This window comes from Anas platyrhynchos, chromosome 3 (genome assembly GCF_047663525.1).
Source record: "Anas platyrhynchos isolate ZD024472 breed Pekin duck chromosome 3, IASCAAS_PekinDuck_T2T, whole genome shotgun sequence".
Classification (NCBI taxonomy): Eukaryota; Metazoa; Chordata; class Aves; order Anseriformes; family Anatidae; genus Anas; species Anas platyrhynchos.
This window is the reverse complement of record NC_092589.1, coordinates 47,238,387-47,265,155: the sequence shown is the minus strand read 5'-3', so window position 1 is coordinate 47,265,155 and position 26,769 is coordinate 47,238,387. Positions and strand designations below refer to the sequence as shown.

Here is a 26,769-nt window from a genome sequence, read left to right as displayed (position 1 = left end):
ACTGAAATGTTTTGGTTGGAAAACAATAACAACAACAACAAGAGTTTGGCATGATTCATCTTCTTTAAAGATCTTATATAAAACTCTTCAAAACAATACATTTTTCTACCTTCCAGCAATTTTCATTCAGATTGGGATTTAAGAGTCAAGATAGACTATTATGAGACGGTGGAGTTCAGGATCCTAAGGGCAGAGAGGAGTTTGAAAACCTTGCTCATAACCCTGGACTCTACAAAGATCTGCTTGGAAGAATCCTGTAGGATAAGCTCTTGGAGGTAGGAGGGGTCCAAGAAAGCTAGTTAATATTCAACAATTACCTCATACAAGCAGAAAAACTGTGCATCCCAATAAATAGGAAGCCAGGTAAAAATGTCAGCAGGCTTGTATGGATGAACATGAGCTCCTGACACAAAAAGGAAGCATACAGTTGGTGGAAGCAAGCAGGGGCAACCTGGGAGGAATGCACACATGGAGACCACAAACTAGCAGTGTACCCCAGAGGTGAATACCAGTTTCACTCCTGTTTAACATAGAATCACAGAATCATAGAATGGCATGGGTTGGAAAGAAACTGAAAGACCATCTAGTTCCAACCCCCTGCCATGGGCAGGGACACCTCCCACTAGACCAAGCTGCTCAAAGCCCCATCCAGCCTGGCCTTGAACACCTCCAGGGATGGGGCAGCCACAGCTTCTCTCTGGGCACCTGTTCTAGTGCCTCACCATCCACATGATGAAGAATTTCTTCGTAATATCTAATCTAAAACTACCTTATTTAAGTTTAAAACTGTTACCCATTGTCCTGTCACTACACACTGAAAAAGAGTCCCTCCTCTAGGGTTTTCCCTAGGGAAAAGGGAGGATCAGGAGGGATCTTATACCTGTACATAGATACCTGTAGGGAGGGTCCAGAGAGAATAGAGCCAGGCTATTTTCAGTGGTGCCCAGTGCCAGGACAAAAGGCAATGGGCAAGAACTGAAACACAAGGGGTATCATCTGAACATCATCAGGAAGCACTTTATTCTTACTCTATTTATTGCAGGTGACTGAGACCTGAAACAGGTCCAGGGCAACCTGCTCTATGTGTCCCTTCTTGAGCAGAGGGATTGGACCAGATGACCTCCAGAGGTCTCTTCCAACCAAAACCGTTCTGTGATTCTGTGCTAGGGGCTTTTGTATTTTGTTTCCTTAACACACCTTGATTATTCCCATTGCACAAATAGAACAAATGAATCTTGCTAGACTTTACTCCTAATTGTGCGATCTTAATTGTACAATCATTTGCAATGCTCTGATCAGATAAACACATTTTGGAATGTATGTATATTACAATGTCCAAAGTTTGATTTAAATTGTGTTAAAAACTGTAGTAATGCCACCACTGCTTTTTTTTTTTTTTTTTTTTAATAATGCAGTGTTCATTTTATAGAATCTTTTTCAGTCTATATTGGATTTCCCATGAAAAAAATGCTTTCTCTTCCTTCTGTGGTAATGTGTTAGTCACATTTACACTGCTGCACAAACAGTAGGAATAATTTTTGTGTCTCTTGCAATGCAGTTCTATGATTTCCATAAAGGTAGACTTGGGAATTATATAGATTTAAGACAGCATAATTTTCTTCATAATGGCATGTGAGACTGTCTGAGACAGTACGTTGTGTGCTGGATAGGAAGTTGGACAAATAGAATGTTTTGCTGCCCTCTACACGATGAATATTTAGCAAAGTAATGTTCTGGTATTTTGCAGAGCTCAAAAGGATTATCTGTAGGCAGGATTTGAAATATTCTAAATGCTTTTGAGCTGGAAGCCAGTGCTGCTGAAATACTGAAGTGAATGTTACAAACCCCTCATGCCACCCTTGCTGTGGTTCTATAAGAGTGGATTTCATTAAGATATAGAGTGATATTTCTGTGAAGATATCAGAACTGAAAGAGTTGATGAACTTGTAGTGGAAAAAGGCCAGTCATAGGATTTCAGTTAGCAGTACTGGGTAAAGCTGTAGTGGTTGTAGCAGGTAGCAGAGCTGAGCCATGGAAGATCTTGGAAGAATGGAAGAAAAGGAAAAAGATACATAGTGAAGGAACACAAACCAGAGAGGTCAATTATAGTGGAGGAAGGAAAAGGACAGGAGGAGAAAGCAGTCTCAGAAAAAAAAAAAAAAAAAAAAAAAAACAAGTATTGAGAGCTCTGTGGGAAACAGATCAATGTGCAGTACAGAGGGAGGCCAAATGCTTGTCTCAAAAGGAAAGGTCAGCAAAGAGAGACATTTTAAGTGTTATTTGTTGCTGAACTATAGTGGTTTCACACTGATCACCAGCTAAAATCCACTAAACCACTCTCTCACTTCCCCTTTTTAGAGGAAAAGAGGGAGAAAATACAATGAAAAGAGGCTAAGAAAATGAGAGATAAGGACAGGGAGATCACTCACCAATTACTGTCATGGGCAAGACAGGTTCAATGGGAGATTAATATAATTTATTGTCTGTTACTAATAGACCAGAGCAGTGAGACTCTAAAAGCCAACTAAAAGCCAACTAAAAGCCAACTAAAACCACCTTCCTCCCATCTACCCACTTCTACCCCTGGGAAGTGCAGGGGAACAAGGAATAGTGGATGTCAGTCTGTAACATTTTATCATCTGCCGCTCCCTCATGGTCACTCTCATCCCCTGCTCCAGTATGGGGTCCCTCCCATGGGATGCCATCCTTCCTGAGGTGACCCTACGTGGGCTTCCCACAGGCTGCAGTTCTTCAAAAACTGCTCCAACACAGGTCCATCACTCACTGGCCCAGCTCCGGCCAGCGGTGGGTGTACAGTGTGGGAGGGTGTCCGAGGTTCCAGTAATACCTCTCTAAAACCGCTGGAGAAAGTGCAAATGATGGAGCAGACTTTTGACTCCAGGTTGTGCTGGTCAGCTTGGACGGGTAAGTAGCATCTGTCAGCTGTAGAACTGGCACAAAATAGATTTCCCCTGGACAACTAACGAAAATTGACCGTTTCTGATTACTGCAACAGGACCCAAATCCATTCCTGTAGCAGTGATTCCATGTGCTGGCTGTTTCTTAAGACTTGTATGACTGATAGAAGAATGTCACCGTTATTTTGGTGGCTTTTTTGCTTTTTTTTTTTTTTTTTTTTTTGGTCTGTACTCTTCCCTTCTGATCCCTAGACAGAAACTCATTTGCCAGCTTAGACTCTTAGCATGCTGATCCCTTTGATTGGGCAGTACTGTGTGTATCACACTAGATGCTTTCATGGTTTCATTGAACCAAATAAACTTTCATTATGCCTTTTGGCAGACCTGTGATACCACATACAGCAGAGATTTATAGCCTGAGATAGCATGGTTCTTTTGATCATAACATCATGAGAAAGTTCATGTGATAACTGAAAATAAGTTAACTGTATTTTATAAACACATCTTTTGAATTGCAACTGGGAATTAAGAATGAAGCTTAGTTACTCATGGTCTTGTTTCAAGCCTGACATTAAAGCTTATAGACTCTTGCCATTTAAATCAATAACAGTACATATTCATTACTGAAGTAGAGCCATTCAAAGAACCTTTTCATGTGTGTGGTTTTTGTTGTGTTTTTTTTTTTTTGATTCCATGTTTCTAAAGTCACACCTATAGACATAAAAGGACAACTAAAAAAGCCCAGTCTATTAAAAAAAAAAAAAAGTAATTTCTCCATTTACATTTATTTTGTGCTATTGCAGCACATGATACGGTAAGATAGTCATTTTATTTTTGTATGTAACTTACAAACAGAAAAATTCTGAGTCCTTCTAAACTTTTCTATTAAATTTGAAGGTTTAATGGAGGAGTGAAAATGGTAAGTGTTAGCATTATGTTTCCACACTTGTCTTGCTTCTGACAGGGTTTGCGAAATTAGATCTAAACTACTGCTATTCTGCTTTAAAAAAGCAGTGGTTTGGGTTTACTTTAACACATTTTTGCACTGCAGTTCAAGTTACTGCCGAGACTGACTGACTTCAGCAGTGTCAGTGTGAACAGGACAGTTGTAGGGGCACCTGTCCCCGGGGCTGTCTGCTATTTTTAGGGCACCATTGAGGAATTGGACCATGAAGTGCATGCAGTGCCACCTGCTGCACGTTTTCTGAAATTGTATCAGCTTCCAATGGTATTTTACTCCATCCACGAGGCAAATTTATTTACACTTTGGGTATAAGAAGCTTATGAAACTCTTTATTATGTATTTGAGTTCTTTTGAAGAAGATTCAGAGGAAGCTCAGCCTGGAAAAAAATATAATAAAAAGACAACACGCAGAGCTACGAATTAAGCATTACGACTCACAGACTTTATTTGTACACATGAAATCGCCTTGAAACCCCCACCGCCTCTGACGCTACCCTACACCTGCAGCACACCGCTGATAAAATTAGCGCCCTGGGCTGGCTTGTAACACTTCCGTGCCGGCTCCGTGAGGGAGCTGAGGGCGGGGGTGAGGGGCAGCCGCAGCGTGTGGGAAGCGCCTCACTCAGCCCCGCCTGGGTGCCGGCACCTCCTGAGGGAGCAGCCGTTACGGGGGCAGCCGTTACCGCCCCAGCCGTTACCGCCGCCCGCTTTGAACTTCCCGCCCGCCCCTCGCCGGCCGCGCTGCCCGTTCGCCGCCGCAGTTTCCGAGGCGCTGCAGCCGGAGGGGCTCGGGGCGGCCGCGGCCCCGCTGCATCCCCCCTGGGGCTGCCGCTGAGGGCGGCCCCATCCCGCCGCGCCTCCTTCCCCCCCGGGCCCGCCGCCGGCTCCGGCACCACCCCCGCGGCGGCGGAGGCGAATCTGCGGGTCGCGGGCCGCCGCTAGCGCGGTTTGGGCGGTTGTCAGGGAGAAGCAAGATGGCGGCGGCGGCGGAGGAGGACACGGAGCTGCGGGACCTGCTGGTGCAGACGCTGGAGAGCAGCGGGGTGCTCAACAAAATCAAGGTGGGAGCGGGGGGCGCCCCCGCCGCCCTGCTGATGGGGTTGGGGGGGTGGGGGGGCTGCGGCCGGCTCTCGGCCCTACGGCCCCGCGGTGCCGCAGGCTCCCGCCGCGGAGCTCCCCGGCCGCTCGGCCCGCAGCCGGGGCCGGCCGGGAGGAGAGGCCCGGGGCCGCCGGAGCCTGCCCGGCCGCAGCAGGAGCCCAGCTCGGGAGGGGAGCTCACGGCCGCGGCCGCCGCCGCCGCGGGGAGCCCGGAGCCTGTGCCCTGTCGCGCTCGTGGTTACGGCGTGGCCGCAGGAGCTTTCTGGCTGATCTCCTGCTGCTGCCAAACCCGCTGGGAATAATCTGCCGCCGAGTTGTGTGGGATGGGGTCCAGAGGGTTTCTCTCAGCTTCATAGATCATAGAATCGTTAGGGTTGGAAAATACGTCCAAGATCGTCTGGTCCAAGCATCCCCCTACTACCAATGCCACCCACTAAATCATGTCCCTAAGCACCACGTCCAACTTTTCCTTGAACACCCCCAGGGATGGTGACTCCACCATGAGTTGCCCTGGGCAACTCATTCCAATGCCTAACCACTCTTTCTGAGCAGCAGTGTCTCTTCGTTTCCAACCTAAACCTCTCCTAGCACAACTTGAGGCCGTTCCCTCTGGTCCTATAGCTAGTTATCTGTGAGAAGGGGCCAACCCCCAGCTCCCCACAATTTTCTTTCAGGTACTTGTAGCAAAAAGCCCCCATGGATAGCTTTAAGCGAGGGTCCTCGATGAGTGTCCTGTTTAAAGATAGCTCCCCCAACCCATGCTCAAAAGGAACCATGGTAGCTGTGTCTTGGAGGTTTTCTAAAACTGGGAAGTGCCTGGGAGTGCTGCCTGCATATAGGGCATCAATAACACTACGTTAAGAAACTTTGTTGAAGAACATTGTAGTGGGGTGTAGTGGGTTTCCAAGCCTGTAGCCTGGGCTTGCGTCAGTAACAATATGAAAACTGGTTCTTTGGATTCTTCTTCAAGTTAGAAGCTTCCATTAATAACTGGTGTATGCGGGTACTGAAGCATAAGAACTATTGAATCTCCTGCAAGCTCAAGGTGGGAAAATGTTCGGATATCAAATCAAAGGTCATAGCATTTACCCTCAGAACTCTACTTCAAGCATTTCAAAAGGTGAAAGATCGTTACAGGTATATCAGAAACATTTGAACAACTGAAATAGTTGATGGCAATGAGAGTATTGTTAGGTGTGTGTATGTGGTCCACTGAGTATTTGGCTAGTTGTCATACTTTTCAATACGTGATTATTACATTTTTTTGCTCCTGCATTTCCAATGCATAATCACAGAACCATGGAATGATTTGGGTTGGAAGGGACCTTACAGATTGTCTAGTTCCAACCCCCTGCCACATACAGGGACACCTCCCACCAGGCAAGGCTGCCCAAAGCCCCCCTCCAACCTAGCCTTGAACATTTCCAGGGATGGGGCATCCACAGCTTCTCTCTGGGCAACCTGTTCCCGTGCCTCACCACCCTCTTAGTGAAGAATTTCTTCCTAATTTCTAAACTAAACCTACCCCCTTTTAGTTTAAAGTCACCCCTTGGCCTATCACTATACTCCTGTGATGAGGTCCCTCCAATTTTACCATAGTCTCCCTTTAGGTACTGAAAGGCCTCCCTGGAGCTTTCTCTTCTGCGGGCTGAACAACCCCAATTCCCTCAACCTGTTGTTGTAGCCAGCCTTCTGATCATCCTCATGGCCCTTCTCTGGAATCATTCTAATGCATCCATGTCCTTCTTGTGCTGGGGTCTCCAGAGCTGAATGTGGGGCTCCAGGTGGGGTCTCAGAAGAGCAAAGTAGAGGGGGACAATAACCTCCCTCAACTTGCTAGCTCACGTAACTCTGTTTTGAGTAGGGAGGCTTTTTTTGTCTAGATAGGTGCCAAAACAGGCCTGTTGGGCCACCTGTTAAATCTTTTGCATGGTGTTAATCAAATATAGTGATAATAAAATGCCAGTAACAACTTTTTTTTTAAAAAAAAAAAAAAGCATAAGCCCATTAAGAAACTACAGCTCACATGCTCAGTATGACCTAATTCCTGCCTTTGTGCAGTATGCATGTTTTTGAACTGCTGGTGACAGCTTGAGTTTCATGTCAATATTTTTTTATTGTAGTCTTCACTATTCTCTAATATTAAAAGTGTGTAGTATCCAATATGGTGTATGTTATCCTCCAGGCAAACTAGCAAATGATTTACAAAAATACAATCTGCCTCCTATTTGCCAGATTATCTCTCTCTTTACTACTGAGAGTTACTGTTTAATAATTGGTAGGCTTATGGTTAATGCTACTCATTCGGGGATTTCTCTTCTTTTCTTAATTGTAAACCTTAATTGACATACTAGTTTGTTGGCTGTCTGTTGATTGATAGCATTAATGATTTAGAGAAGTTGTTCTGCTGGTACGTGACAAAGAGCCCTTTGTCTTCCAGAAGAACTTATGGTGAACGAGTCTCCTGAAATGGTTAGTTTTTAGTTTAGGTTATACCATGCATTAAAAAAAAAAAGCCTTTTAAACTAAACTAAACATAGTTGTTCTCTGTGGTATTTCTTTATCTACTGTATATATGTCAGTATGCTTTATTAGGTTGTAGAACTGAGAGACATCTAAATATTATTGAAACAATTGTTTATTTTAATACTTCAGGGTGAGCACTGGCCATTTTTTCAAAATGGATGAGGCTAGAAAGCTAACTAATAAATTTGAGCTCCATTGAAATAGATATATTAAACAGAAAGTTACATGACTGAAGTATAGGTGTGAGGTGTGAGGTACTACAGGTATAGGCAGCTTTGGAAGGATTAGAATAAAAATGGAGTGATTTCAGTGGGTAAAATGTATCAGGCTGTCAGTGTATTATACATTTGGGAACACATAATGACTGTAATTTTTAGCAAAGAACTGATGGTGCGTTTGTTCTCTCATAAAACATGATTTTGTAATGAATTACTATCGATCAGTTTCCTATTTTGAATTAATTTGGGGGACACATTGGTAAAGATGTAAAATATTTAGCTGGAAAAGAAAAAAAAAAAACAATTGTACGACCACTTGTGAAACTGTTCAGGGCTTGTCTATTTACGTTAGGCTTTAAGCATTGGAGTATTTAATGAAGTCATATTGTGAAAACTAGGATATGTGTAAATATGTTTGCCACTTGCAGTTGAGAATTTCCAGCCTTTTCTCTAAGCTGCAGTGTGTGTGCGTATCTACACACGAACTGCGTACATATATATGCTGCCTATATACATGTATATAGCACTTAATGGACTGAATCTGATGAATAAGACTGCTTCCTAATGAATTCTGTAAACATATACAAATATCCAGAATTATATTTTATTTCTGTGAAAATAATCACTGATACTGTAAACGTGATGCATGCTGTACAATACAAATGATTATCTGTCTTGAGGAGCGTGTGATTGTTCTTACAGAGTTGTCATGAAATCACAGTCATAGATGGTTTGGGTTGGAAGGGGTCTGAAAGATCCTCCATTTCCACTCCCCTTGCCATGGGTAGGGAGACCTCTCACTAGGTCATAATCTAAGGAAGAAAAACCTTTATGCTGCTTATTGTATTGCTTTGTTATTTTGTTTTGGTGTATACCTTTCAATCTATTTCCTTCTGGAAAATTAAGTTTATGTCACCTGAGTTTTATAGCATCTCGGGAACTTGCTATTGCTAGAAATATGAGGGGAAAAAGCAATATAAATGTCATATGTTTGGTAATGCTTTTTTTGCCAACTGATACTCTTCTTGCTAATTTGGTTCAAACACTAGACAGTTGAGGTGCTGGCAGATATTGTGTTGTAAGATAGAATAAAAATACTTTTTTTTTTTTTTTTTTAAACGAGCTGTTAGCTGCTCATGTGTAGGTCAGTTAAATTGTCATATTTGTTTTCTCATCTTTCTTCTAGTATTTTAAAAATACATTCCATGTATTTTAAAAGCATAATGCTTTTAAATGTCTTTGAATTATTAACTGTTGTGGTCAGTATGCTGCACACTACCATACACCTGTTTTGTGCCTGTTTTTCTTAAAGCAATTCATATCCAAAAATCACTTCATTTCTTCGACTCAATGGGTTTGTTTTTTATGTAACATCTATTTCTTATTTTTAGAGGTTAAATAAAATATGACTATTTATAATGATTTCACATGAAATGAAATTCAACTTTTAAATATCAGTATGGTCCTCGTAACCTTGGGGATGTATCCTGCCTTCAGGAATATGAGAATGAGGACTGCATGTGACATCCAGAGTAAGCACATGATAAATACAGGTTCACGTATTTAGGGTTTATGGCTCATAAGCTTTTACTGCTTCTTCTGTGGTATGGATTCTCCATCTTTCTTTTCTACCATTCTTCATCTTTTCAGTTACAGTGCCAGCAAGTTTATCTGGCTTAGCCAGGGAGGGCTGCTGTGTTGAAGGGTTTGCCATGTAAGCAAAGGACAGTCATGGAAATTACTGGTCCTGCTTAGGGGTGAGGACCTCACAGACTTTGCAGCTGGGAAGTGACAGGACAGAGGTAATAAAGTTGCTTTTTCCAGTCTGGTCCTAGCTTTGGATACTGGCTGGTACAAGCTTTTAGCCTGGGGTGATCACTTCAGACAGCTTGATGTTTTGCCTGCTCTACAGAGGCAGATAACACTGTTTCTCCCAAGGTATGTGACAGCTATTTTGGAGTTAGGAAGTGGCGACAGTGAAAGTGAGGCACGAGGCTGCTCACAGCAGCTAAATTTCATGTGTGCAAAAGGTTGTCTGAGCCTGTGCATCTGTGGAGTGGTTTCACAGCACTGGAGCAGATGGCAGCAACACAGCACTGCACTTTGTCTGGAAGATCCATGAACAGTTATCTCAGTAGTAATGCATTCTTTTACCATGTGAAATCTTACGCTATAGTTATTCACTGCCCTAAGCATGTACTGAACTGCACCATGTTCTCATGAGTGCATTATTGTTAACAATGTTGAATGCAACCTTGTAGAAGGAGAGTTTTGCACCTCCAGCAGGCTATTTGCAGACCTCTGAGGTGAATTTATTTATTTATTTTTTTAATTAAAGCATAACATTAATTAAACATCTTTTTTAGCAGTTGGTAAGAATGTAAAATGTAAACTGATTTTGTAAGAATAGTATTGAATTTAATAGCTTCTAAGATTATTTGCTGATTGGATGCTGTACCTCAGCTCATGGAAAAAAAAATGAATTGCTGTATATGACCATTGCATACAACTGATGAGCATTTTACTCTTCTTCTGATGAGAAATCTTTCACATTTTTTTGCATGACTCTTTCCTTTAGAAAGGTGTCCAAAGGGAGTTACTTCTAAGTTGACTTTCCTTTCCTAATATACATGAGAAAAACTAGGCACTCTTCAAAATGTTCTTAATTTTAGTTATGGAAATTGGTCTTTCTTTGCAAATCTTTCTTCTTTGCTCTTGATCAAAATGACATATAGAGTAACTCAGTCCTTTATATTTGATGCAGTGTAATCTGCTTAAAAATGTCCAATTAAGGGTTGATTAAACTGGTAAACTACTTCATCAAATGTAATAATGTTTGTGTTTGTTTAGTATGTTTAGTGAAAGAAGCAGAGAAACTCAGTGTTTAAAAAATAGACTTAAGCTTAAACATTCAAAGCCTTCTTTAGAAGAATTGTGATCCTTGACATTGCCTCAAAGTCAGGCAAAACCTCAGTACAGAAGTATTTGAATGGCTGGAATCATGTTCTTTTCCTTGAGAAATGCTGGTTATTTGTGTGTGATCTGATGAGAAATAATAGGAATTTGTATATTTTAACATTAACTTTTTAAAATGTATTATCATAAGCTATTTGTTTGTCTTTCCTGAAAGAATTGTAAATTAAGGGTAGGTGTTTCAAAGCTGCATGAAAAAGCTGGATTTCTAACTCTCAGACAAAGGTAACAGGAGGTAATACAGGTAATCTGGAATCTTTTTGAGCACAAAGAAATAATTCAGGAAGTCTTGTATCGAATCCTCCCCTCACATATACACACCCCATTGCTTCTCTGGAAACTTTCTCAAACTTTCTCACCCTCGAGTCACATTGCCTGCAATCTTAAGTGTCTTAATTGCACTGATGTAGATTACAATCAATGCCAAGTTGCTTGAGGAGAAACAAATAGATGTTAAGATACTTGCCAGCTCTTTGCATTCTATTTGCATAGGGAAAACAGTGCTTGTGGAAATGCCATTCCTCTTTTTCTTTTATTTGGCAGGCAGAGTTGCGAGCAGCTGTTTTTTTGGCACTAGAAGAACAAGAGAAAGTGGAGGTAAGAGAATTCAAAGAAGTGTTTTCAGTTCAGCCTTCCTGACAGTTCTTAATGTAGTTCTGAATTAAAAGTAATAGCTTTAATACATTATGTTTGTCAAATGTATCAAGAGAAAATTATATATTCATAAGAGCATAAAGGAAACAAAGCAGGGACCATCAGGGTGTTTCCCAATATTTAGAAATAGGAATTGTCATATAGACTTTACTGTAAAACTATAGCTTTAAGTAATAGTCTGCTGCTTTTATATTGCTTCTGTCTAGTTGATCAGAATAACTTATAGATAGTAAAATCAAGAGACAGTAGAATCAACAGAAAGGTAGATTTTGATACAGTGCATTACATGTGACAGGCATTATATGGAGTAGTATACACCAAAACAACCACTTGCTGTGATTTTTAACAACTTTTTAGAAGTACAAGGATATTGTTAATTACCATTTGGTTTTTGCTTTTTGACAGAACAAAACACCTTTGGTAAATGAAAGCTTGAAAAATTTTTTGAGTACAAAAGATGGTAAGTTCTTTGATTACTATGCCTCTCAAAATAATAAAATAGTAAACAAAGGATTAAATCTTTTATTAGCAGTACTATCTTGATGCTTAAGTATGTGTTTATTCCTGTGAGATAAATGTATTACTACTCCAGAATAGAATACAGTCTAGAATTTTTAATGTTGCTGAAGCTGTATTTTTAACTGAGGTGACTAATGCATTTACGTTACTATTTCATGTTGAGTTGTGATTTTGCTATCTCAATAAAGCCCTTCTAGACAGTAAGCAATGAACACAGACTGTAGAGGTACAGTAGTGAACATATATAGGAGTGTTGAGGGATTTTTGAAACAGCAAGGAGGCCATGACTTGCTGCAGCTGAGCAAAACAAGCTACCAGGACGACTATGAGAAGCTCCCATGACAATGTTCCCACATCGCCTGATTGAGGAATTTAAAAAATATTGTTGCCAGCAGCTGGCTTCAAGGACAAGATCTACGTGACTGTTAATCACGAGGGGGTTGTTTTCTTGCAGGTGGGGTTGTTTTCTTGCAGTTGTTTGTCTGAGTGCTTTTTACCAATAATCTTGTGTGAGATATTGTCCGCCCCTGTTAAGTTTGCTACAAAAGTCAGGCTATTCGGGTAATAAAGGGAGAGTGTGATCTGACCATACCGGTGTCTGTCGTGTTTTCGTCTGTTCTTCCTGCAACATAGGAGAGGAGCCAAAACAATGTTTTTAAAGCCACTGAACGTTTAAAAAACAAAAAATAATCTTTAAGGCTGAGTTTTGTAAGCTATCTCTATTTATGCTCCTGCAGTATTGCTGACTTCAAATAATTCAGATACAACGGCTGAGATAGAGATTAGGGAATTAGCACATGCATTATGAAGTGGATGTGATGTGAGTTTGTGTAGTCAACTGTGGGATGGTAGCTTTCTGAATGTCTAAATGATACCTGTAGAAGTGTTGATTCAACATAGATGTTCATCCTGAAGCCATATACGTGCTATATTTTTGAAATAAGAATTGTTGCTGTCTGGTGTATTTTTACCTTTCTCATTTACTTTTTAGGTCGCTTGGTTGCAGGTCTTGTTGCAGAATTTCTACGTTTTTTCAATCTTGATTTTACGCTGGCTGTTTTTCAGCCTGAATCAAGCACAGTAAGATATACTGTTTTACTTGTACGATATGCTGATTGTTTGGAGTGCACGGCACTGAATGCAGAAGCTATGGTAGATTTGTTTAAGCCAATCGCTTGTGTTTAGTCTAAGAAATTTTTTATATTTAGTCTACAAAAGGTATGCATTGCCATAGATTTCCCAGGAAAACATGCCAATAAGAATGATCCTTGCCTTTCAAAAGTCAATGCTTGGCAACATGTTAAGTTTAAGTTAAAAAACAAACAAACAAAAAAAAACTTTTGTGAAACCCTAGAAGAGTATATATGACAGAATACTGCAACATTTTTTGTTGGTAATCTCACAGTGTCATATTATTGACTTAATATTGTTACATGAAGGTTTAAATAAAGTCAGTAATCTACTCTGAGAGAAATTTCACTGAAACAATGAACTTTTATGAAGTGATTGTTTTTAGGTTTTTGATACTGAGGTAGTTTTTCTGTTATGTGTATTTTGTTGTCTCTTCGTGATACAAACATTTTTGTAGTAAATTTTGGGTTTGAAACAGTTTGACTTAACTGAAGAATTTCTCTTTACGTTTCAAATGCTTGTTTTTATTGTTATTTTCACTTTAAATAGTTTATTTTTAAAAAATAAAATCTATTCATTGACTTCTTATTTGAACAGCGATTTTCTTTTTTTGTCATTTGAATTGGATACTAATTTAATTGTTTTAGGAAAAAAAAATACTGCGGAAATGCACTGAGTACAGTTTAAATCAACTGGTGTTGTAATTAAAAAAATAATTTTGCTGTTTCTCAGAAGTCGATGTGTCTTTTTAGGTGCTTAACCATATAAAATCCTATACACTCTTGTTCTTTGCCAAATAATCTTTAGCTGTATTTATTACATTAGGACACATCTGTGCCAAGATTCAGATTCATGCTACCAAACAGAAACAGTCATGCTTTCTCTCATGTTGCTACTTGCTGTTGGGAGGAGTGCTTTCTTTGCAGCATGATGGCATCTTATGCTCTTTGAAATGCTTTCTTTTTCTAACAAAAGCATCGTCTTCAGCTGTTGCAATGTTTTTCTGAAACTTGGCCAAAGTTAAGCAAATTGGCCAAGACTGCTGTGTATAATGCTGAAAGGTTTTACTTTGCCTTCCTGTACTAGTCCCTGTCTCTGAGCAGTGTATTGCATTGTCTTATACTCTGTGTTTCAGTGTGCTTGGCCAGTGTTTCTGTATTTAAAACAACTTCAGATGGTCAGTGATAAATTCACATACAGATCAGAAGTAAATGATTTAAATAGGCTATCACTTTATTCTACGTGCCACAGGAAGTCTTAATAATGACTGATTATTCAGATTATTGTTATTTTTTAAGTAAGACCAACAAGCTTTAGGAGTTAATAGAAAATATATGTAGTGTTTTCAGACAGTTATTTCTGTGTTGTGAGTTACTTTTATTTTTTTTCCCTAGTTAAATGGCCTGGATGGTCGAGAAAACTTAGCTCGAGACCTGGGAATTACAGAAGCAGAAGGTACTGTGGGTGGTCCCCTGTTGCTGGAGGTTGTTAAAAAATGTCAGCAGAAAAAGATTTCAGGCAGCGGAGAAGTAAGTAGTTATATGTAATTTCTTTTTTCGTAATCCTTTATTTTCATTTCAGTTAAAAAAAGAAAAAAAAAAAAAGGAAAAAAAATGAAATTAAGAGCACTTGGCTAACCTGAATTGTTTCAAGTCTTTACTATACGGTTAGTATGGAATGAAAAGCTTTCAACATAGCTTATTGCAGAAATGTGACTACCACTATTCTGTTACTTCTAAACCACCCCTTACCTAATATTCTGCAGCATCATACTAGCACAGAGTGAATCTGGAAAAATTATGCAAACTTTTTTGCCACTTTTTTTCCTATTTCTTGTGTGGTTAGATAACATCTTTAGCTGTTATGTTTTTTTTTTTATCCTTGGTGTACTTCTAGACTTTTCAGGTCTTATTAAGATAAAAATTGGTTTTGCCAAAGCTTTATAGCTCTTTTTAAGACAAATATATAATTTAAAAAATAAATATATGGAAGTACTGAATTAGCTGATAGCAGTGAGAGTAATATTTTAATATAGTATAATAATAAGTTGTTAATTAAATGAATTAAATCCAACAAATAGCATTTTATTAGTGTCTGTAGTGATTGTGGTTTGAAAGAAAATCCTGTGTACCTGAGATGCAGTTAACCAAAGCTTAAATTTAGAAGCAGTTGTCATAGACTTCCTAGCATATCAGCATAGTGTAACAACATGCTTACAGTATGATGGTATTATGGCATGAACCAATATATTTGAGTAAGTATTTGTGTGAAATGTTTTAGATTGCTCCAGTTCTAAGTGATAGCCTGTGCTCCACATCAAAATCATCAGATGGAAGATCAAATACACACCCCATACCAAGTAAGGTAAGATTATTTAAATAGAATGACAAAGCTATATAGCATACAGGAGAAGTGGAAGTTAGGACTTATGGAACTCCAGGTACAATTTCATTCACTTAAATGATCAGTGGATTTTTCTCCATTTCTCTCTACTATTAGTATTTTCATTCTGTGCTCAGATGCTTAAGATTTTGTAAATGGAAGAAGTGTTTGGATTAGGTGGCTGAGCCGGTAAAATGCCTGAAAAGAGGATATGTTAGCCAATGTTTTAGACATTTCTTTAGAGGAAGAAATAATATACAAGTTGTTTCTGAGCAGCAAAAAGAATGGATCAAGGCTTCTTACAGAGTAGGCCCTATATTTTGGCATGCAGCGGCAGCTGTGGTGGTGATCAGAACATTTTCAATTACATGCTCTTTCTAATGTGATGAGTTTCCAAGTAGAATATTAGTTCCAACAAGTTGGTATTTATGATTGTGCTTTTTATACCAATCTTCTTTTGCAAGTGCATCATAATTCCATTGAAGTGGGAGACAGACAAATGTGCTCAAAATGCTTTTCATGATATATTCCAAAATCCTCGGTGAAAATATCTTCTCTCAGAAAGAGGCAACAGTTAGTTTCTGTATCAATATCTGGTTTAAAAACAAACAAAAAAAACAGCAACAGCTCTTGTTTGGACAAGTTAATCTCTAAGAATAAGTAGTAGATATCTTAATGGGACTACAGTTCTTCAGTTTTCCTGGTTCTCTCACTCTTTGGCAGCATAATGGAAGAATATTATGCCTGTGCACCATACTTGGGGTAAAAGTAATGCAGGAGGAAGAAATGTTAGCAAGTCCCGGCTGTAACAAGGTGAAAGTTAGCTGAACAATGTAGGTTTCCTGTTGGAAAACTGAAATTTTCTGGTGGATTTTCAGCAAATCTGAGCTGAATTGGCTCTGGTTGTGACTCAGCAGCCAATAGGTGTCATAGAAGGGATCGTGTAAGAAACCAAGACCACAGCTCCTGGCAGAAGAAAGAATGACATTTGTTTAAGTGCAAGTGTGAAACCACATTCTGATTTATCTTATTAACAACATTAGACTGAAACCCAAAGTAGGCATGTTGCTCATTGAACCATTAGTCATGCTTAGCTTACCGCTACAATTTGAAAGTAGTTATTTCCCTTTAATAAAGCTTTAGGATATATGAATTCAAGCAAAAATCAACTGTTGTGCTCCCAGTTTTTCAGGTAAGATAGAAGCAGCTCACTCCCTCAGGGCCCAAAAGAGAAAAGTGGCTGTAACTTCCCTCTTAGTCTGATCAGGGTATTGCTAAACTCTTAATTTTCAGCAATTCCATGTCTCAGGGACAGGGAATTAGAAAATTGTAACTACCACTTGCAGGTGTAAGTACTACTTCTTTTCCTGGAAGAACTGAGCTGCTGCTAGCAATCAAACGTGGTTCTGTGACTGAGGTAATACGATCTTGGTAGGCCTTTTTCAACTTCCATGGCCTACGTTTTGAATTGACTACTTCAGCCTTCTACATTTATTTATTTATTTTTAAGATGGTATAATTTGCATAAGTTTAATTTATTTTGAAGATGATAGCTTTAATTCAATAGCATTTTTTATAAAGAAGTTGCAAAATAACATTAAGAAAGTTTCACTTAACTTTCACACTTTAAAAAAAAAAAAAAACAAAAAGTATTCAAAGCTGGAACTTTAGAAGCAGCATGTGCGTAGATTGCCTTTTCTGATGAGTGACATCTTTCAAAATAAGTTGCTCTTATAATAGAGCTCATCTAGATAGAAAAGCTATGCAGAGGGTGGAACAAATTTTTTTTAAAGGCAGCAATGGTAAAAAAAAAAAAAAGAAAAGCTTTTTTCTGTTGTATGATATCTGATTGCAGAGGAGTACTAATAAAATTGAAATAACCAATGTCGGTTGGTATATATTATGCAACTGCTTACAATATTTTAAGAAATAAGTTTGTATGGGTTTTCTTCAAGAGAAATTACTTTTCCTTTCAGTGAAGTCTGTTTTCTTTATCTTTCAAGGTTGCCGAAAGCACTCAAAGTGATACAAGCGTCTCATCAGGGGAAGCAAGCAAAAGAAGCATTCATTTCCTACCTAACGAAACAAAACTAGATCCTCAGTTGCAAAACAAAGACTTAAATACCAAAGAAAAAAGTGACCCAGGTATGGATGAAGATGATGTAGAGGGAGATTCTTTTTTTGACGATCCTATGCCCAAACCAGAAAGAACTTACGGCTGGTAAGTGACTTGGACTCTCTACTTGATTTAGGTTTCTTGTGCTTAATATTCTTGCAGACCTTCAAGAGCTAGTTGATGTTTGATTATTCATACTTTGTAAGTGCAAGTGTTCAGATCTGTTCTGAAGTATTTTTTTTCTGAAATGCACTGTGTCAAGTGTGATCTCTTGAATGTACCTGAGAGAAAAACCTCTATCAATTTAATGTGCATCAGTTAAGCTGTGTAATGTCCCCAGGCTATTACTTCGGTGGAATGAACACATGAGGTACAGACACCAGTGTTTCTTCCTGCAGCAGAGCTGCAGTTGTGACCAGCACTAAAAGACATCAACAATGAGAGGGATGGTGTTTTGGATATCTGTACAAGTTCGCAAGGAGTACAAAACATCTGGTGAATGTGTAAACAGTAAGCATAAGGAAAGCTTTTTCACAGCTGAGGATTTCCTCTTCACACTGCAGCACCTTTTGTGTGCAGATCTGTTTTCAGCAAATTGTTACTCTTCCTGCATATGTCAATTTTGCAGATGTTTATGAAGGGCATTTTTAATTGGTCTACTGTGGCTGTCTGATTACTGAAAAATACCATTTGAAAGAATAGCTAGTGATTGAACTGTGCAACTGTTGTTTTTTTTTTTTTTATAAAACTCTATAGTTTATCTTTTCATTATCACTGCAGAGTTGTGATTCTTTTGGAGCTTAGTTTAACTATATTGAGAAGTGCTAGAAGATTGTTTTATGGTGTTCTTTTGATGTGCTTTAGTAATTGGACAATTTTTCTAACAATTGGAGGATTGTCCTAGCATGGTAGGGGCTACCAGAAGAGGCTGTAGTAACATTTGCAAGTCTGTTTCACAGTAGCCCTCCTCAAGTTCACTTTTTCCCAGGCTACAATGATAGTGGGCAGAACAGTATAAACCTTTTCGTATTTGTGACACAGTGAATACTTACCCTTGAAACAGGATTGTTTGGGTACATCACAAAGTAATCATGCTAGGTTTCTTTTCAAAAGATGAATGGACTGTTTGAGAAAGATTACTGATTCATTTTTAGTTAGAATCATAGAATATCCTGAGCAGAAAGGGCCCCGCAAGGATTGTAAAGTCCAACTCCCGTCTCCACACAGGACCACCCAAAAATAAGACCAGATGTCTGAGCATTGCCAAAACACTTCCTGAACTCTAGCAGGCTCCGTGCCATGCCCACTGCCATGGGGAGCTTGTCCCAGTGCCTGACCACACTCTCGGGGCAGACCCTTTTCCTAACACCCAGACTGACCCTCCCCTGTTGCATCTTTCTGCCATTCCCTTTGGCCATGGGTAATTAGATGTCTACAAAGAGCAGAATTGCTTTTTCTCAAAAAGCAGTGATTTTTTTCTGTGGATAATACTGTGTGTTACAAATAACCCTATGATGGTAGTTCTTTTCTTTTTCTTATTGGAAATAGCAGGATTAAAACTGCATCTTGAGTGCATTTACTGTTCCATATTCAATAACATGGTTAAGTAGCTGTTAACCAAAACCTAACCTTTGTAGCATGTGGTTACATTGCCATTAAGCATGTTTAAATGATAATTTGTAATATTAAAAATCGAATAATTGAACTTAATCTTTAAAATGAACTATTAAAGGAATTCAGTCCTTCAGATATTGAACCAGAGATTGTTATTGAACTAAAATAAAATAGGAATTACTGCAAATTATTATATTTGCAGGTCATGGTAGAAGTGTTTCTTAGGTTATTTGTTGATGCAGTGGCCAGGTGGTAGAAGCACAAAAGACTGAACATCTGGGTAATACCCGTTTCTCATTGTTCAAGCATTTTCATATCACAGGGCAAATTAACTCTGTGGGTATCTTTCTTTAGTGCCTACTAAAAAGAACCATACAAGAAAAAAAGACTATTATTGATTAAAATGAGGATTTTCTTAGTGGAGAAACTTCCTACAGAAAAAACGATTTTCAAATTACATCTGTAGTAGAGTCACAGTCTGACTAATAGATTTTCACTCGCCCTCAGTCTCTGACCTGTTGTTGAAAATTTAAGTGGTAAAATACATGGCATTTTGGTCGTCTAGGTATAATGAACAATTTAAATTATGTTGTTCATTCTTAATAGGAATGCAGTCAGAATAAGAGTTCCAGTAATATTAAATGTGAAAATATCAATCTCATTTTTAATAATAGTCTTTCTTTATTTGTAAGAACTATTTGAACTTGGCACTTTGAATATATGAATGGAATGTGTAATAACCAAGTAAACTTTAACTGACGGTGATGAGATCCATCATGCCGTAACAGAGGGTTTTCATTCTGTGGACTGATTGCTGTTGGGATTAATAGTTTTATTAGACGTAATCTTTTAATTGTAAAACAAGCTGATTTAAATACTGATTTACATTTGAATCTTTCTTCTTTTGTCTGTGTTTATCCATGGGGATAATAAAAGACTCCTTGATAAAAAATATATAAATGATGATGCTGATATAGGTGCAGGAGGTCTGTCTGCGATGAAAGAAATCAGGTAGAAGTCTTTGCATGGAGAAAGTCTCTGTAGGCATTTTGTAGCACTCCGGAATACTTGTTTATTTGGTTTGTTTTAGGAAAACTGAAACCAATAAAGCAGGAGGTCTAGCATCCCTTTCTGATGCACCGCCTCTGAAAAGTGGGTTAAGTTCCCTGACTGGTGCACCTTTGCTAAAGGAGCCTGATGGTAAGCTTTTGTGTGGTTTTGTGTTTTGTTGAATGTAGGAGATACTTCCCATAACACAATGAAGGTCTGTACATTCAGATACAAGTATAATGTAAGTTGACTTTATGTGGCCCCCTGCTGGCTGTAACATGCTTTACAGTCATGCTTATTTCACTGAGTGATGGCATACTGTTTATGTAATACCCGGGTGGTAGCATAATAGAGCAAAATTTTTCCTAAAGTCCTTTTTTTTTGTGTAAAACAGTTTTCAGGAGTATAAAATCCTATGGTTCGTTTTTAACTGAAATTACTTAGGTCCTTTCTACTACTGTTATTTGCACAAGTTCCTTGGAGACACTTAAGGATATTTGTGAAACCTGCTCCTGAATATTGGGATATTGTCTGTGTTTGTTGCTCATGTCTTTAAATGTTAGCACAGTTCAAACCTGAAAATTGAATGCAATATTGTCATGCTATATATATATAAATTATATAAGGTTATTATAAAAGACCGCTTTCTATAAATGGTTGATGGGTATGTTTAAGTGGGAATTTATTAGAGTCACAAGCCAAATTTCTGTTATAAATGGTTTGGTTTTCTTACAGATTTGAATAGAAATCCCGTTTTGAAAGACCTGCGGTTGGTGAATGCAAAACTGGGATCTTTAGAATTAGGCAAGTAGAAGCAACACAAGCTCTGATATTTCAAACCCTAAGTTCTGGCACAGCTTTATAGAGGAATCTGAGAAACTGAAAAATACATATTGAACTACGATTTTCAGCTTCTGTTATTCTATTGAACACAATTGTGAGACTTGCTGGAATTAGGAGCAAGGTCCCATATGAAGGAATACAGAGAAGTGAGAACCTGAGTTTTGTGTGCAAATCAGTGTTTCACCCATGCAGCAAAAGTTTGATCCATTCCATGCATACATTTTCTAATATCAAGCGTCTCTGTTTCTAATAAAATAAGGATTTTACATCTGTTTAAAAAAAAAATAAATAACAAGACAAGTCTTGCTGTTTTTCAGTGGTATATTTACTTGCCCTCCACACCTTTTGAAAATTGTCCTGAAGGCTTTAGCAGCAGCAATTAGATGTGATGGGAGAAATATCAATTGGCTCCAAATACAGCTGCTAAGTGTTTAAATTTTGTCTTCAGCAACACTGCCAATATTCTGGAAGTTCGTGTCTGCTTTCAAAGAATTATTTCAGTGCGAAAGAGATGGAGATTAATCACAAACATAAACTCGGCTTCTCTTCCTAATCTGCATAAGTAGTTTGATCTGTTCCCACTATTGCTGGCCATAAAAATATGTGTCTCAGTGCAGGAATAGATTCTTCTTTCGCATTTTATGAAAAAGAAAACTTGTTTGATTAATACCCTTTAAAAATTCTATAGGAAACGGAGATGACGATGAGTATGCTGATGACTTCAACAGGTAAGAGATGTTATTGCAGTAACTTAATATTTCAAACACTATAAACATATATATATCCATTGATATATTTACATTATTTCCATAATATTTCAGCCAGTCACGATTGCTGGACTCTGCTAGTATCTCTGAACTCCTTTAAATTTCAATTAAAAATAAACTTAAAAGCCAGGTGCTAACTTTAAGATGCTCTCTAACTTTAAGTTGCTTTTTTAATGGAAGTTCTTTTCTTGAACCATGTACTTGGCAATGTTTTAACATTTTAACTAATGATATTAGCGAATTAATAGGGTGAATGCTGAATTATTCCAGTATAAAATAAAGCTTTATGAATAGTCAGTAATAAATATTTAAGAGTTTCATCCTTCTAATGCAAAGATATTAGTGTTGTAAACTGCAGGATTACAGGCTTAAGCCAGTATTTATCATGGCTTCATCTAGGTAGAAGGACTCTGATTATTGCTTTTTTTTTAATAACTTCATATTTAACTTGCTAAGGAGTGAAATCAAAATCAAATGTCAAGTATAAATTATATGAAGATGAATGTAATGCTTGGATGTTTGAAAAGAAAGTTTTAATTATGGTTTTCTTTCTAGTACTAGCCATCGCTCAGAGAAAAGTGATATCAGTATTGGCGAAGAAATAGATGAAATTTCTGTTGAAACAGAAGACTTGAATGCCAGTGATAAAGTATGATTCTTTTAAATTTTTTCTTCATACTCTTCTCATCTTGTGTTTTTAGTTTTTAATCCCTTGTGAAAGAATGTACTGTTATATATTCCAAAGTTATGTGTTGAAGTTGTATTATCTATTATACTTCGTATTTTTATACCTAGTATCATGTTAGATACTATACTGATTTAAAAACAAACAAACCAAAAAAAAATGCAACAACAAAATTGTTCAGTAGCACAACCCACTCTATTTCAAGGCAAATAAAATGGATTTAAGACTGAGTTAGTATCCAGCAAAGGAATGCTTTATCCCTTTATCTCAGGATCTATCTAAGCACCTCCTGAAGGTGTTAAAGTCCCAGTGAAAGAGCTTGAGGCCAAGAGGATGGGGTGATAATATGAAGGACTATATGAAATAATGCTTGTTTTTTTTCTGTGCTTTCTAAGTTTGTGATTTCATTGATTTTTCTAGCTTGAAGACATCACACAAGACCACACCATTTCTCAATTAAGCGATGTTGCAGATTATCTAGAAGATGTGGCATAGAACTGAACAGCAAAAACGTTTCATTGTGCTGGACTAGAAGACTGCTGTGGACTGTTAATTTCAGACAATCACTTGCTGGAACGTCCACTCCCTATTTGTGCCTTGTTTCAAAAAGACTGTAGTTGGAGAGGGCTTTTAAATATTCTTAACCAGAACTAAATGAAACTGTGTTCCTATCTGAGTCTGATATTAGAATTATTTTCTTCATTTGGTTCAGCCAAACCTATTACAACAGGAGTTGGATTTTCCAAGCAGAATGTCCATTGCTGGCAATGGGCATAATAAAAAGCAATGCATCAGAGAACATCTACACAGAGGCATATGGCTTTATAATGAACTTTTTTTTTCTTTTTTTTTTTTTTAAAGAGATAACCAAAGCAAGAACCTTCAGAGGTAGTGCTTCAAACTTCTGGTAGTTTTTAACACAGTTTTTTCGAGTCAGCATGTCATATACTTATGGTAAATCTAGCCACAATACCTAGTTGCTCCAGACTTACTTGAAACTACAGTTTTTCAGACTTTTCTGAAAGTCGGACTTCTTTTTAAAGGCGTATCAAGTTAAGCATATCTGAACTCTCAAATCTAAATTTAGCTAAATTTAGGAGCTAAATTTAGTACTAGTCTTAACTCCAAATATTCTTGTTTAGATACGTTTTGTCAGACCATTGATGGCAAGACCTAAGCTGTTATGTATGATAATTTCATTGATGTTGCTAGTTGTTAAATCATGAAAAGTAATTCTGGAAGGATCCACAAATCATTAACTAAATCTTCCTGATTTTTTTTGTTGTGTTTTTAGTAGTGTGGTAATGATTTGTGGAGCTTTTGTTATTGAGGGCTCTTCCTTTGCTGTAAGCACACTTTCATTCTTGAAAATCCTTGTACGAAAACGAGCGAGCGCCAAAAAGTGAAACCACTAACTGTCTGTTTTTCAGATTCTAACTGCTGTACGGAAGTAAATCCAAAAAATTAAAAATACGATACCGAAGATATTATTGACACTAAGTTCTAGCTAAGAGCAAATTTCTGTATTTTCATTGTAGTTTTGCAAAACAGGGTCAGTAATGGAAACATTGACAGTTCCTTAACGATACTATTGTGCACGGCGCTGCTATAATATATAGGTCATGGACATTTAAAATACTGAAACTAGACTTCGAAATGTGCACTTTCTGAACATTGTGAACACGTTTGGAAAATATACATGTACATGAATATAAATAACTTAATCATTTTTTTAGACTTTATAATTTTTTTTTAATTTTTTATTTTTCAGGAAAACCATTGGCCTCTCATCAATGGCCGCCTCAGAAGTAGCATGCTAAACTAAAGCCATTGGTTAAGCATATAGAGCTGCTACTAGCTTTGGATGCTGACTTGGATCTTTCTTGCACTGGGCCAGCAGGCATGGAGCAGTGCTGGAAAGTTAGGCTTGTACAGTACATAAATAATGAGAGGAGGGGGGAAAAGTGTGCCTTTTATTTATGTGCACCCCAAAATAAGCCAGCAAAAAGCATCAGAATACTTAGTCACCATGTTAACTTCTAACTTTGTGCCATGTTGTAGCAGCTGAGGAGAATTTTTTTTAACCCCAAAAAATCAATGTGCCATAGACTCATAGACTTCAAATTAAAGCGATGTTGTAAAAAATGATACACCCTGTGTAAAATTTACTTAAACTTTGGGGGAACCTGTGCCTCAAGATACTACATGTAAAAAGGTCGTTTCTGTTTGATCTTTTTTTAAGGGAAGTAACAGCATGTCTGAAGGATGTAAAATTCCACTTGAACACTTGGGAACAATTGATTTCTGGCATTCAGTTTTAAGGTATATGAAAAAATGTAGAGACAGTGCTATTTGTGTTTTAACATGTCTTGGGAAACCATGATACTGTTGCCTGTTAGCTGTAGGATATCTAGCAGTTTGTCATACCAAAAGAAGCTAAAATTTTATTAAATGATTTCTAATTGCATTTGAAGATGTGGCTTTTAAATAACTGATTAATATTTTAAATGTTAACATGAATTTTGTTAACAGCAGTGTGGTGTTCTCTTACCTTGGGAGCTAATTGGAGACCTTGCACTTTGGCTCTCAATTAGGAAATGCCAAAAGGTGGTACGTCTCTGTGCTGTTCCTCCTGTGGGATTTTACTGAATTGTGTATAATACTTCAAGTTGCAAAATAAAGCTGTTGTGCTGGCTAAGTTGTATTTTTGAGACTTCTTGAATCAAAAATGTTAATGTTTAGGAAATTTGGGAAGCCCTGTAATTTTGGATGTTTTCTGGAAGATTTTTTCTTCTCAGAGTTAGTGTAGACTGCAGTTGAGAATGTATATGTGTGCTTGGGTTTCACACCCAAACTATCCTGCAAATTCCTCATGGGGGGGGCAAAAAATACAGTCTTGATCAACAACATTTCATATTCTTTACCCTTATTAGTTCAACTAAGTTTCTTAATAGTAACTGACAAACGACATCGGTTCAGAAGCACGCGCTGTGAAACACTCATACCTTGTAATTTCTGTAACTAATCCTAGGATTTCCAGGAGTAAAAAAAACTCAGGCCTAAGCTATAGTTAACAGTCCCATATCATTTATATGACTGTGCTGTTGCTGACAGAATATTTAAAAAAAAAAAAAAAAAGAGAGAGAGAGAACCTATGTCTGCTGTGCCTGTCTCAGTTTTTTGCAGTGCAGTAATGTGTTCTACTTCATTTTTCTTTATTATTATTTTTAAGCAAATGAAAAACTGCAGTGCATCTGACCAAATATTTCCTCATAAATGACTGTTTCCCCTTAGCTGTGGGCTGTTTGGGCAATATAGTCCTTATTTAGGCTATATATCTAGCTGTTCAGAAAACATTATTGGGATCATACTTCTGTTACTGACAGGTGAATTGGGTGCTGATGATAAATGAGGTTTTTCTTCTTTGTTTGCATTTTAGCAAAGCCCAGCCTTTTCTCCAGGAAATAATGCATTCTTGGATAATTTGGTTTGGTTATAGATAAGACCCAACTTCAACTTGTTTTTAGCACTTACTGGGCTGCAGGAGTTGAATCTCAACTACAGAGCTTGCTTGATGATGACAAAGCTTACTGCTCGTTTCAGAAATGCCAAATGCATTTTTTATTTTTTTTGATAGGTGTTTTTGTTTTGGTGTTTTTTTAAGCTAAGGACAAATAGGAATTTTATCTCAAGAGATGCAGTTTTGGTAGACTTGAGATTTCACTCATCCTAAAGCAAAATCTTCTACAGACTAATTGTAATGGCATATTGCAAAACATAACTTGCAACATGACTGTATTTATTTCTACCCAAGAAAAAAGAAAAAAAGGAACTTGGCTATTCAAGACCATTGAGTCACCATAGGTTGAACTTCCAAGAGAACTGCGGTGAACACTGAAAGTGTCAGTTCCTTTGTTCATACATCATGAACAATACTAAATTCTCATAAAAATGAAGAAAAGAAAAAGACATCATCCATACATATTCTGTTTTAGGAACTACTGAGGTGCTAAAAGCTGTTGCAGCTGTGATTTTAAAATACAGAATAATAGGAAAAATACATAGCTGTTCTTGAGTGTACAACGTGTCACTTTCCAATAAGTCCATAAAGACTTAGTTCCAAACTTTATATGCAACTTTTCCAAATCATTTACTCTTTTTTTTTTTTTTTTTTAGCATTTTAGAGGGCAAAATTTATATATTTTTGTTCAAAAAAGGGCCACAGTCTATCTCCGGGGCCTTGAAATAAATCATCAGTGAGCTAGGTCTGTTGTGGCAGTTGAATGTGTACCTTTCAGGGGAAAAATGCTC

At 37.8% G+C, this 26,769-nt stretch overlaps 1 protein-coding gene across 1 annotated transcript; it reads left to right on the top strand.

The window, feature by feature from the left end:
• Positions 1-4,613: 4,613 nt before the first annotated feature.
• On the top strand, positions 4,614-25,156 carry CEP43 (centrosomal protein 43). Its single transcript, XM_027454250.3, has 12 exons — positions 4,614-4,943; positions 11,241-11,294; positions 11,757-11,811; positions 12,862-12,950; positions 14,396-14,530; positions 15,282-15,365; positions 17,387-17,604; positions 20,204-20,313; positions 20,899-20,967; positions 21,695-21,734; positions 22,329-22,422; positions 22,879-25,156. Exons 1-12 carry the CDS (start codon positions 4,857-4,859, stop codon positions 22,951-22,953), a joined length of 1,110 nt encoding a protein of 369 aa, XP_027310051.1. The 5' UTR covers positions 4,614-4,856; the 3' UTR covers positions 22,954-25,156.
• Positions 25,157-26,769: the final 1,613 nt, after the last annotated feature.